At 45.4% G+C, this 13,509-nt stretch overlaps 1 protein-coding gene across 1 annotated transcript in view; it reads right to left on the bottom strand.

The window, feature by feature from the left end:
- LOC138467979 (serine palmitoyltransferase 3-like) overlaps positions 1–13,509 on the bottom strand; it is a 1,171,530-nt gene that overhangs the window by 383,462 nt on the left and 774,559 nt on the right. The window contains exon 7 of the mRNA XM_069608334.1: positions 4,104–4,209. Within this exon, the coding sequence (XP_069464435.1) occupies positions 4,104–4,209 (106 nt within the window). The remainder of the gene's footprint in view (positions 1–4,103; positions 4,210–13,509) is intronic.

Raw genomic sequence — 13,509 nt, 5'->3', positions numbered from 1 at the left:
ACACTCAGCCATCATCCTTCCATCCGGTTAGTTTCAGGCAATGCTGAACGCAGCCTGAATGCCATAGTCAACAAAGAAGGACAATGTTCAAGTTGCCCCTGTGGCGCATATAAGAAGGTGGATTTTACAACAATAGGGAACTCCTACGGAGGCAGGAGAGTTGCTACGCAGAGGCGAACCTCCGCTGTATTAACATCCAGGAGGTGTATAGCCATGTAGGGATGCGGTGCCCGTGGAAGCAAGGAGCGCGAAGAGAACGCTAACCGAATGCCTGCGGGTTGGCGTTCAAATCGACCCAGAAGTCTAGGTCAAGAACAAGTATGGAGAGACACCCGTCCAGTCTGGTGGCATGACCACGAAGGAGCAGTGATGGCCTGGAGGGCTGGCAACAGATGCGAAACCAGGCCATACGAAGGAGCCCGGATCCCTGAGCTCTGCACACATCGGACCGTAGGTACATAGGACAAGCAGCAAGGGGGAAAGCCTGCGAGGTTAAGGGAGCCTGAGAAACCTGAAGAAGACCCTACCATTATAAGGTACAAATATCGTGAATACAAGCTGCAAAAGCTAACCGGTTTACGTGACCCAGAGAAACTGAGTGTGCAAATACCCTATGAAAGAGGGATTGGGAATAACAAGAATACTGTGCATAATAGCTGGAGAAGCTATCCAGGTTATGAGAGCCTGAGGATCACAAACGTGCAAATAACCTATAAAACGGTGAGTGAGAATAAGAAAACCTTTGCGAGAAAACGTTGGAAACGCTATCGAGGTTAGAGGGGCCTGAGAAACCCTAAAATAAAACAACTCTATGAAAGGGGAACTGAGAAAAAGTGCTAACACTGTCAATGGTGGCTAGGGAAGCTACCTAGGTTACAGGAACCTGAGAAACCCAAATGTACAAATATCATATGAAAATAGGAAAAAAAGTGATAGGAACATTGTGAGCCAAGGCTAAGAAAGACAAAGGAATTGTAAAATCCTGAACACCAGGACGGACCACAGCCCCATACAAATAAATTGTGTAAAGGAAAACCAACTATATGAATGTTACAGGACTTTGGGGAGTCCCAACACCTCACAGAAGGGAAGGAAAAGATAGAGACATTTAAAGAGGTTAAGCAATCCTGAAGGGTTAGAATTGCTTTGATTAAGAAACATATATTCTGAAGACACTGCCACATTTAATTTTCAACAAGGAGGAGAATAATACCCTGCGTGAAAAGAGGAACTTTTGATGATTGCAATAAACTAAGCATGAACTGGGCCAGGCAGGAGCCTTGCTGAGGCTAGTGCAACAAGCCTCCCCTTTCACATTTTAGTTAGGTGTGTTTCTAAGTGATAGGGCCAGTTTGTGGTTAGGACTCGGAATCAAGTACTTTATTTTGGACTTTAACATCAATCCATAGTTCTTACTTTGCCAGACAGGGAACTTCCCTCATAGAAGTAGGGCAAGTTAGGCGTGTCATCCCTTTCTTTTGAAGAAAGTCCTTAAAAATGACTTCCACTCGTCTGAGTCGTTCTACTGGTCTGCTAAACACCCAATATTTGCAGCGAACAAGGGCACTAACCACATATGCAAATTGGATGGCTGCAAATGGAATCTAGAAATGGTGGCCTTATTTTCAGGAACTGGCACAGAATTGTCCTTTTTGGAGAATAATATTCAGGAAAATACTGTAGAACTGTTAGAGCAATTAAGAAGTGCCAATGGGCATGGAAGATCGATTTCAGATGGTGGAGCATGCAGAAGATGCTTCTTTACCTCTGACAAGAAAGCCGCTGTCCCCCAGGGTGAATGAGGGGAACTCTTTCAGAGCAGAAGTTTACCACGAAGAGACTACAGAGTTAAATGTTGCCCCTGGAGCTGAAATAATCCAACCAGTTAGAAACAAGAAAATTGGCGCCAGATTCAGAGACTTTATTATGGACTGAATTTTCCCTTGTCTCAAAAAAGGAAGAGAGGTATGTGGGAACATGTGTTTTGTGTGTTCCAATTATACATTCCAAAACAAAATATGCATTTCAACTGAGCCACCGACACATGGCAATTGAAGAGCATTCCCACAGATTTCAAGCATGAGTACACAACACCTCTACAATCAACGTACATACCACTCCGTCCTGAGGCCAATGCATCCAGAACAGCTAGAAATGTGCCTGCATGCAGAGCTCAGGTTACTTCCTGCCTGCATGCATCAATACAACAGCAACACTCTCTTGCATTTTCCCTTCATTCCCCACTGACCTCACGCTCCACCATCTTTCAGATCTGCCACAGAACCTGGAGACCATACAAACGGCAATGCAGCACAGAATAAATTTTAATACATAACATACCAAAAACATATAATGGTTTGGGTTTAATACAACAAAATCTCAGAAATTAGGCATCTAAGGAAAGCTAAGCAACCTTAACCCCAGCCCCTGTCCCGGTTCGCCTCATGATCACACTAATGCAATCTTAAGTGACACTATAAGGTGTGATATGCACAACCAGTGAAGTCACCTTTAATGTTCTGAATGATGCCACATGTGAGGGTACTTGTGATGCCATCAGTGGGCTCTTGACCTGTGTAAAGTTTTCTTAGCTTTCATTAATTGCCCACGTTCTTGGGTTTTGTTGCATGAAACCAACATATTAATGTCTCCAACTAAAGTTTTTTCACTTAAATTTAAAGGATACGTTTATTCTGCTTTATTCTCCACTGCACTACAATGTCCATTTATCTACATTCACTCTACATTATACTAACATGTCCTTTCCTTTTCAAATGTTCACATGCTTGCAAGCATTAGTGCTATACAGCAATACACTCAATTCCCACAATCTCGATTTGGTGTGCGCCAGTGCTTTAATAAGGCACGTCTAAGTAACAGCCATAAGAAGCACGAGGGGACACAATTTTGTCTCTAAAAACATGAATTCTGCCCCATTACAAGCGGCTGTTTTCTTTGAACTGAATCACTTCTAGGAAGACTCAATCTCTGCAGATACAGCACAGTGAGATTGAGCTGGGATTTTAACACGCTCTGTAATTTAGACACTTGACCACACATATTACAAGCTCTGGTTGGTAGACTATTGAAGTTTTTACTTTCACGAAGTACAATAAAATGGTCTTCTACTATTTAATTGCGAAGTACACAAATCACATGATAAAAGACCTGACCACACATAAATCCTTATAGAAACATGGCAAGTCAAAAGTGTATTATTGTAGCTTTATTTTCTAGAAGTCCCAGAATGCAAAGTAACGGAAGTATGAAAAATGTTTCACACCACTATGCTTCAGCACTTAAAGACCCACAACAACAAAAATTGCACGTTATGGTCATCTGCCTATACTGAAGGTTTGACACAAACTTCCGACTCGTTGTGCATGATGGTCTGAAATTTTGAGTATCCACATAAAAACAAAGCCTTTGTAGTATGTGAAACTAGCAAACATTACACTTTATAAAAGGAGTTTTATTTTGTCATTTACCTTGTCTTCGCCAAAGACACATACGGTAAGTAACGGGTGCTGTGCACGTACTTTCATTTGGAAACATGATATCACAGTTTCAACTACCTGAACAGTCATGCAAGAGAAAAGGTGCTGCTGATAAAAAAGACATGTGCCTAAAAAAGTAAATACCAGGGCAGCCAGGACTTTATAATGGTGCTGGCAGCACAATGAAGTTCTGGATACCGTTAATATTGTCCTGCTCATGACAGGTCTGGAGTACAGCTTGGTCCTGTATTCAACGGCTCAGAATTTCAGAGGTGGGGAGTGGGCTAAAGCCCAATTAGCCAATGGTGTTAAATGTCTTACTCCAGATATGAAGTCCTGAGCAACTGGGCTATCAGCAGAACTAGGACAATGATTAGTGCTGCAATGAGGACATATTGCTCTTTGAAGCAGCGTTTCCTGCGGCTAAATGCAGTCTAGTAAGGAGAAGCAAAGAAAGTAACTGGGCCTTGCTGAGCGTTGTATGGGCCATGGGCATATTGGTAAACCCAATACCTTCACAATTCATGTTAAGCATTAAAATCTTTAAAATAATATTTTTAAAAGTACAAATAAGAAAATGACAGTAATGTGAAATAATGCAGTTACCTGTAAATGCCTTCGGCTATTATGAGTATTTTTTTCCACGCTCGATGGGTGCGAGGTTGACCATAGGCTACAGCATCTCTGAGCAACTTCTCCAGACTCTTTATGTCTTTGAAGAGGAAAACAAAAAGCAGGATTAAAATGTTGTGCATTGTTTTACATTTTTATTGTGCAAGAAATGCGCCCAGTGACAAGTACTCTGCAATTTTATTTAATTTATTTATTGGACATTTGCATGGCGCCTATACACGTGATTCCAGGCGCCACAAGACAATAAAGGGGTGGAAGGGCATGGGATATCATAGGCAATCAACAACAAGAACAAAAAAACTGTTATATTGGCATTGTGACAATCATACCGTGCAAGTGGATGACAAGGTGATAAGTGCAAGGGCGGCATGCAAGTGCTATTCAGGCCGCGGCTGCAAGTGCCAGGGGAAGTTGGGAGCGGTGGAAGAGTGCAGTGGACAGGAGGACTGGGATGGGCTAGCCCGGGAAAGGAAGCCCGAGGGCAAGTGCTGGCAAAGGATAATGGTAGGGACTGGTAGGTGGGTGGTCCGGTCCCTGTATGACTCTGAGGGGGCCACGCTCCAGTCGCAGCGGCAGGTGTAGATTTTAGCAGGGGAGGGGGCAGGGGAAGAAGAGGAGAAAAGGAAAGTCTTGAGAAGTTTCCGGAATTTAAGAAGATTCGGCTCAAGTCTGAGGAGGGAAGGGAGGCTGTTCCAGAGGCAGACGCTAGCCGAGGAGAGGGATCTACCTCCCACTCTATGCTTGCAGAAACATGACCTGCAGAAAGTTGGAGTCAGAAGTCGAAGTATTCTGGCTGGGCGGTATTTCGGGAGGGAAAGCTGGATGTAGAGAGGACGCAGACCCCAGACAGCCTTGTGTATGATGCAACACGTTTTCAATTTGATCCTTGCAGTCACCGGGAGCCAGTGGAGAGATTTTGGGGCTGGAGAGATGAGGTCCCTGGGCTTGAGGCCAAGGGTACGTCTTGCAGTCCTATTCTGGATTAGTTCGAGGCGAAGGGAGGGAAGAGGAATATTGAGGAAGAGGCTGTTGCAGTAGTCAATAATAGAAATAACCAGGGCTCTGGAGACATTGAGCTTCTGGGTGAAGGTGAGGAAAGGTAGAATGCCCAGGAGGAAATGAAGCTGAAATGTGGACTTCCTGGCAAGATCTGTGATGTATGGAGAGAAGGAGAGAGAGGAGTCAAAGATGATTTCAAGGTTTTTTGCCTCACAAGTGGGTGAGGGGAGGAGACACAAGGAGAATGGCCAGAGAGTGAAGCCTCTCAATGAGAAGGATCTCTGTCTTTCTGGCATTGAGGCAGAGATCATTGGCAGGTCACCATGCCTGAATTGCAGTGAGGCAGTCAGGTATAAGGCACGAAGAGGAGGAGGAAGAGGAGGTAGGCGAGGGCAACCGTAAAAGAGAGCTGTGTGTCATCTGCGTAACAATGGAAGTGAGGAGAGTAGGTGGAGATCAGGTGGGCCAGAGGGAAAAAGGCCATATTTATGCACAGCGCACAGCAAAAGCCACTGGACGTCACTGGACTAGGTATGAAACAACTTGGGCACGAAGTGTTGACTCGATTTCTGGGAGGAGCTTGGGGTTATTGCATCCAGTAGTTTAGCAGGAGGCAGAGTCCCCTTCTTTCAAAATGATAGCTATTTCTCCCATAGTGCTTTGCAGTAGAGAGGATTTTCAAAAGCCACTGGACGGCACTGGACTAGGTATGAAACAACTTGGGCACGAAGTGTTGACTCGATTTCTGGGAGGAGCCTGGGGTTATTGCATCCAGTAGCTTAGCAGGAGGCAGAGTCCCCTTCTTTCAAAATGATAGCTATATCTCCCATAGTGCTTTGCAGTAGAGAGTATTTTCAGAAATTAAAAAGCTGCCAATCTTTTTTTTGTTCGATACCAGAGATAACTGTGTTTATAACAGGAATAACCAAGGTTAGCTGAAAAACGAAAGTTGGAAAAATATAATTTGGAGGAGTAAAAAGGATAACATGGCTTCAGGCTCGAGGTGGGGAGGGGAAAAGTGGAAACCATGTAAAATTGGGGAGTTGGAGGTTGCCGGTAGGGGGGCTCGTGACCAAGTTCAGAGATCAAACGTTTTCGTATAAACAGGGTTATCTGGCAGGATTACTGGGGTTATAATAGAAAAGTCGATTGGGAACGAAGGTGTGTCACAAGGATAACCGCGATTATTTGCAGGTCTTCACGGACAACCAGGGTTATCTGTAGTTCATTGCTAATATAACTGTGGTTACGGGAAAAAAGTAAAAAAGTTACAAAAATTAAATGAATGCAAACAAAAGTGGAATTTTACAGCTACTGTAGGGTGGGGTGTATGTAGGGGTTATTTGTAGTTCATTGCTAATATAACTGTGGTTACGGGAAAAAAGTAAAAAGTAACAAAAATTAAATGAATGCAAATAAAAGTTGAATTTTACAGCTACAGTATGGTGGGGTGTAACGCATTGGGGTAACATGTCATGGGGCGTAATATGGAACCGGGTGCCCAAAAGAAACCTAGTGGTGTGGCCACGGCTGAAGGCCATGGCTAGTTTAGGAAACCTATTGGAGCAATATGTAGAGTGGCCACTGCTGAAGGAGTATATGGACTCCCTAAGGTACTTGGGTTAGAATCTGAGCAATCGGTCCTCATTTGTTACTTGGAAAGCATGCCTCCTGAGAAGGCTCTCCCCTTTGACCTCTGAAATTAAATGTCTTTATAGAAAATCCCAATTGTCTTTACATGGATTTGTCTAGCATTACCAAAGCAGCCTTGGTTCCCCCCATTAAACACTTCATTAAAAGAATGCAGGATATTCTGATTCACGTTGGTGGAACGGAAGATGTATTAGTTCATCATCCTGGATATCTAAAGGCTAAACTGTCCAAACTAGACTGAGTGGAAACAGTTGATACAATTTATTTGTATAGTACATACACTGAATATGCAAAATGTGTGCATAAAATTGAATGTATCCCTCGATATCTACAGAGGTTATCCTGCAATAGAGGAGTTTGTGAGGCTTATCTACGCTTTCGCCTTGACCAGTTTCGCTCAAGACCCGTATCCCACATTGGAAAGTTCAACAGCCCATACTTGATAACATTCATTGTAGGGTCTGTCAGAGTACATATGATCAGGAAACCCTCAGGCATTGGATCACTGTTTGTCCTTATTTTTGGGAAAATACAGAAAGATGTTTCAAACAAAATGCTCTGAGGGAATCCGACTTCTCTATTGACCTTTCCTGGTCTTGGCTAATGTCAGGCCATAGCGTTTCACTTATTTTATCTTTGTATCAATTTTTATTATGTGTTTCTGCTCTTTTTTAGTGAGAATTGCTACTGGTTATTTATATAGTGAGAATTGTGTATTTTCTATTTATCTTTGTATGTTTTTGTATTTATCTGTTTTTTTGTGTAAGGTTGCTTTGGCAACTAAAATCACAATAAAAAAATTAAATTAAAAAAGAAGGCCACATGGCTGAAAGCCATGGCTAGTGGGAACGAAAGAAAGCTATTGGGGCAACATGTAAAGGGGCCATGGTTGAAGGCTGGGGACAATAGTCATGGGCAAAGGCCATGGTAAGTGAGTGAGTAAGAAAGAAAGGCACGGTTTTAAAGTATACAGTGGGCGTGGCCGAAGGCTGTGTTCACTGGCCATGGCCAATGGCCCTGGACATGTATAGTGACCATGGCTCAAGGTTGTGGACACCTAATGGGTCCAAAAGAAACATATTGGGGGAACATGTACAGTGGAGGCAGCTGAAGGTCGTGGCCATGGCTAGTGGCCCCCTAGTGTTTTAAAATATACAGTGGGCGCGGCGGAAGGCTGTGGCTAGTGGGCACGAAAGACATATATAGTGGGTTCAAAAGAAACATATTGGGGGAACATGTACAGAGGACACGGCCGAAGGCCGTGACCACGGGCCAAGGCGAAATGCATGGGTAGTGGCTCGTAAAAAAACGATATTATATCAAAACCCTTGAAATTCACTGGAAAAACCTTTGTTAAGGTACAGTTAAGTTGCACAGATTTAACGCAACAAAACTCTTGAAATTCACTGGATGCGGGAAGACATGACCAGCTTAACTTGGCGCATTCACCTTGCAAAGCACATACATATTATATATATTCTGTGTCTTGCGCGCAGTTGTTCTTAAAACTCAATGCAATACCCGCTTTTTCCCGTGACAGCACCCACTTGTCTGAGGTGATCCTCTACCATACGTGGGCGAACAATGTTATGTGACTCCCTACTGGGATGATATGGGGGAGGCCTGGAACAGAGAGTCATTGCTTTGCAGAAGTGGGCAAACCTCTTGAGGGTTGGCTTCTCCCTCTGCCTCAGCTCTTCTGAATTGCCTTGGAAATGAGGACTGAAAGGAAGACACATTTTCCAGATTTCCGAACCATGAGGAGGAACATGCACCAGAGGAGTAAGTAGTCTGTGCTGCAGACCTTGAGTAGCTTTGGACACAAAAACTCTGCAGACTTGATTGTGCTCCTCTCAGATGAAAGGGTTTGAAAACTGATTTAATATTTCAGTGTTTCTTGGTGCTTCCTTGCAATTTCTAGGGCCTGATCGACTGCTTTGACAAATAGAACCTTATTTTCTATTGGCATATTTAAAAGGGTAGCTTGAGTCTCTGCTCTAAAGCCTGAGTTTATGAGCCAGGCAGGTGTCTTTAATAAGGTTCCCTCCCGATTGATTCTCCTAGCAGTATCTGCTGCATCTAGGGTGTATTTTACAGATGCATTAGCAGTCTGTTTCCCTCCCGATAAGGCTTTTAGGATTTCTGCTTTTAGAGGCTCATGGACATTAGCAGTAAGTTCTTCTACATGATCCCATTGAGCTCTATTGGAACTAGCAGTTAAGGCTGCATTGTTGGCAATGGGCATTTGATATGCTGCAGAGGTTGTCACTTTTTTACCTAATGCAAAAGCTTTTTGCTTTCTTTGTTCGGAAGGGACTCTGATGTTGCCAAAGGGGTACCTGCCCTTTTGTGTGTTGTGGTAACGACTAAAGAGTCCGGTTTCAAGTGAACCTTGATAAAGAGAGGGTTGGTAGGTGCTGGTTTGAACCACTTCTCCACTCGTGGGTTAACTGGTTTTGTTAATACTGGAGTTGTTGGTGGTGTGGGTCTGGTCATCACTACAGATTTAAGTAAAGTAATGTACTGCCTAACCTCTTTCTTCTCGTTGAGGAAATCATCTACGAAATCTGTGTCCTCCTCAGCAGGGGAGTTGCTAGGTCTGGAAAAGACCCGGGGCTGCGCTGATGTCGGAACTGTTGGGACTTGGGGCTAGCTAGCCTTTTGGCTGTAGCTCCTGAGATTCTATCCGGGGCTACAACCAAAAGATCAGGGGCTATAGCCCCCTTAGCCCCCCCTAGCAACGCCCCAGCTCCTCAGATTCATGTGTGTCCATTTTGAAATAGTGGGCTACTTTCCTAAGCAGATTATGTAGTAAATTTTCATCAATAAGCGAAGAGGAGATGGGATCCTCAATGTCTGGTGAGGGAACAGGAAGGCCTTCTAGGTCTGTGCCTGTGTTATCCACCTCAACATACTCTACCTTGTCTGTATATATCTCTAATTCCACCGGCTACTCTTAAGGGACAGAGGGTTCAGTTCTTAATTATTTGGACAGTACCTATTCTTCTAAAACCTTTGGTTTGTGTTTAAGAGGGTGTATTTCTAAAAATGCCGTAAATTAGTCCACCCTGTTCATTGTGACCTCAAACCTTTCTTTTGTCCATTGCCCTGATGAACGTAGGGACCCCTGTGTTGGAACACCAACTTCTTCTTGTGTTTTAACCTGTTCCTCTGTTTCTTCTTTTTGAGACTATCAGATAAAGAAGAACTAGCTTCGACGTGTGTAGGTTTCTTTTTCCCCAGCATGCGCCAAAATCATAGTTATCGGCATGTGTTGTTTTGGTTTATTTGTAGTGTCCTTCGGTGAAAAGATGGTCAGCGTGAACGCAGGCTCTAGGCCATGTGTTGATCGAGAATCATTAGGAGCTGATGTCCTTTGTTCGACAGACCCGGTAGTCGCAGAGGTTGCTGTCTCCGCAAAGGATTTTGACCCTTTCGATGGAAGTGTAGAAAATGTTACAGTGGGCGAAATGTGTTTTGTCCCCTCAATGTGTTTTAATTTGTGCTGAAATGTTCCCATGTACCGATTTAGCGTGTTTAGCCTTGTCGCCAGGTGAAGTTTCCATAGCAGAATGTGACTCTTGCTGTTTGGAGCTGGAGACTGGCCTACAGGAATCCTGAGCTTCCCTATCCGTTATCTCTTCGGCTTCCGATTCAGAACCGAGGCTGTCCTGTTCTGGCTCGGATTCCTCCACCCCAGTGAGGTGATCCGTAGATGCCTCAGCTTGCATTGTGAAAGCCGCTTAGTGTGTTTTAGGCTTAAAAAGCTTACACGACCAGCATTTGTCTTCCTGTTGATCCCTTTGAAGATAATAATTGCAGACTTTGTCTGTCTTTACACTGAAACGTTTTGTTGCACGTGGGGCAGAATATAAAGGGGGTATTCTCCATGTTGGAAGCTGGAGTAGAGCGAGATAAATATTATTATAGGGAAATATAAGGAGACAACCTCCTCGGCTGTAACGTGGAAGTGTCTTCTCCCACTCGCTCTACTGTTAAGGCTGAGGCCAATAGCTGTAGCCATTGAATGCCAATCTCCAAAGCAGCTATACACCCCGTACGATGGTCGATCCTGCGGTCGTTGTGCTCCATCAAGAGCTGTCAGTGAAACAGTATATCCCGAATGTGTGCTTGATTACAAGCAATGTAATCACTTTGAGAAACTCCACAAAGTGTGACCAACCCGATAGTGGAAAAAACAATCTGAGGACCTTGATGAAGGATCATGGGTACAGTACATGTCACAGCTGGGATAGTATTACAGGAACGCCCAGTCAACGTCCCTTTTCGAAATCGAAAATAAATCACGTAATACGCAGCGCCAATGCAAACCATGTGATTCTAACCAGAACCACATGCCTCAGAAATGTCCCTCTCTCTCTCCCTGAGCTTGTTCGATGGGTTCTAGTGACATATGCATCCCCACATTATGACATTATTCCTTCAAGACATAGGGCCTCATCACAAGTATGGCAGTAATCCTTAAAAGTGGCGGTAACAGAATTAGCGGCACCAATACCGCTCTGCCGGATCATGAGACGGCGCAAATACTGCAGACTATAAAAATCAGCCCACGCTATTACAGCCAGCAACACTCGGCGCAATCACAGCCGACAAACGGCGGTATTAAAATACGGCACATTTACTTCCAGCTTCCAGCTGTAGGTAAATGAACACTGTCAGAAATGAAGGCACAAGTGATCCCAATCCACTCTGGGCTTCATAAGGCACACCCCTACCCCAAACACTGTTTCCAACACCATGCTGGCACTCACCAATATGAGCTGAGACAGGCAGCTGCTCATGCTGCGCCTGGAAGCAGAGAGGTAGGACAACCAGGCCAGGCCACAGGAAGTACAGGGGGGCGGAGGAGGGGAGCCAAGCAAGGCGTGCTCCAATCCCCAGGGTCAGGCCATCACCCTGGATCCTCAATGACAGCCAGTTTGTCACCCTGTACTGCCTCAACAGGGAGACCATAACTGAGATGATCAGCACAATACAGTACGACATAGGGAGCAGGATCAGCATCCGGACTACTGTGCTCCCACTTCTGAACCTAGTGTCAGTCCAAAAATCGCTTGGAACTGGCACCTTCCAGCACACTGTGGCCATGATGCACAGCATGGCACAGCCCACATTCTGCTCAGTGTTGGCCCAGGTGCTCAAAGCCCTCCTGCGGAGAGTGCAATGGCACATTTCACAGCCTACCACCCCAGCCCAGGTCAATGCCATGAAGGCACAGTTCTATGCCGTTACCCAAATGCCAAATGTGATAGCTGCCCTGGACTGTATGCATGTAGCGCTCATGCCCCCCCGTGTCCACAAAGCAGTGTACCTTAACCGCAAGCACTGTCACTCCCTAAATGTGCAGGTGACCTGCGACCCCAAGCTGTACATCACCCACTGCTGTGCCCGCTACCCTGGTTCCACCCACCATTCCATGGTCCTATGAAACAGCACACTGCCAGGATACATGGAGAGGCACAGAGGACAACAGACTTGGATAGTGGGTGAGTAACACTGACTGCACGCATGTGCTGCAAAGCACCTGACCAAAGAAGGGGGATGTGAAAAATTACAAAAACCAGGGCATGACAAGCAAATGCAAAAGTCGCGCCTGAACAACTCCCACACCAACGTCACAGTACATCCCACGGAGCATGCACATGTCAGACTTACCTGGATGGAGAAGCTGATGTCCATATACAGTAGCAACTAACATTACTACAGGTACCACAATGCATCATGAACAAATTAAAGCAATGATGACAAATGGCCACATTGCATCACACAACAACCCTGCCAGTACCACAGCCATGCACCCATGTGCGCCCAGCCCACAATGGCAACACAGTGGCTCGAGAAGCTCAGGGAGGGCCCATGGGAACCCCTTAGCAGGCCTCATGCACGGGGGAAATACACTGTCACACGACAGCCACCATGTCAGATGCACATGTCACAGACAGACACTTTACGTAACATATGCTGCAAGGGAAAAGGGTGCATGTGGATGAGAATGCAGTGCCTGTGGCAGTGGCAAATGCACGCATTGCCAGAGATCACGTGAGGGATGAGAGATTGACTCACCAGTCAAAGTGTCAGAAAGTGTTCTTCTGACACTTTCACATGGCACAAGCCATTCACCACTGTGTGCCACTCACCTCTATCAATAAACATGACAATGACACATTCAGGAATGTCCTCGCATTGATGACGTTTTAACAGTTTTAATGAAATGAAGTGCCCCAACTATCCCCCTGCCCTCCCCCCACCACCAACTGCACAGCACCCTACCCCCCACCCTCTGCCCACCACCAACTCCCCAGTGCCATATCCCCCCACCCTCCAACAACCACCAACTGCCCAGCATGGCCTAACAGGGCAATAAGTGTCTCGGTGTGAATTATAACCATGGCCTCTTTCCCCACCTGCCCGCCCCCAGTGATCTTGAGCACAAATGGCGCTGGCACTGGCACCTAGGTGTGCTCTGCTGAGACTCCTCTGTGGGAGTCATCGAAGTGGAGGGAATGGAGCCTGGCCCCCAGACATGTTGGAGTGTCACCTCTGTGCTCTGGCGGATAGCCTCTGCGAGTTCTGAGATCCCCTTCAGTCAACTCCCTGACCCTCTGCTCGTATACTGTCAGGGTGGCCGTACTAAATGTGCACCACACACCGTGGGTAATAATAAGCAGCGCTCAGATGCCTGAGGGTTCGTAGCACTATATAA

The sequence above is a fragment of the Ambystoma mexicanum genome, chromosome 4q (assembly GCF_040938575.1).
Source record: "Ambystoma mexicanum isolate Mex_15411 chromosome 4q, UKY_AmexF1_1, whole genome shotgun sequence".
Classification (NCBI taxonomy): Eukaryota; Metazoa; Chordata; class Amphibia; order Caudata; family Ambystomatidae; genus Ambystoma; species Ambystoma mexicanum.
The sequence above is the reverse complement of the archived record's forward strand: the minus strand, read 5'-3'. Positions and strand labels throughout refer to the sequence as shown.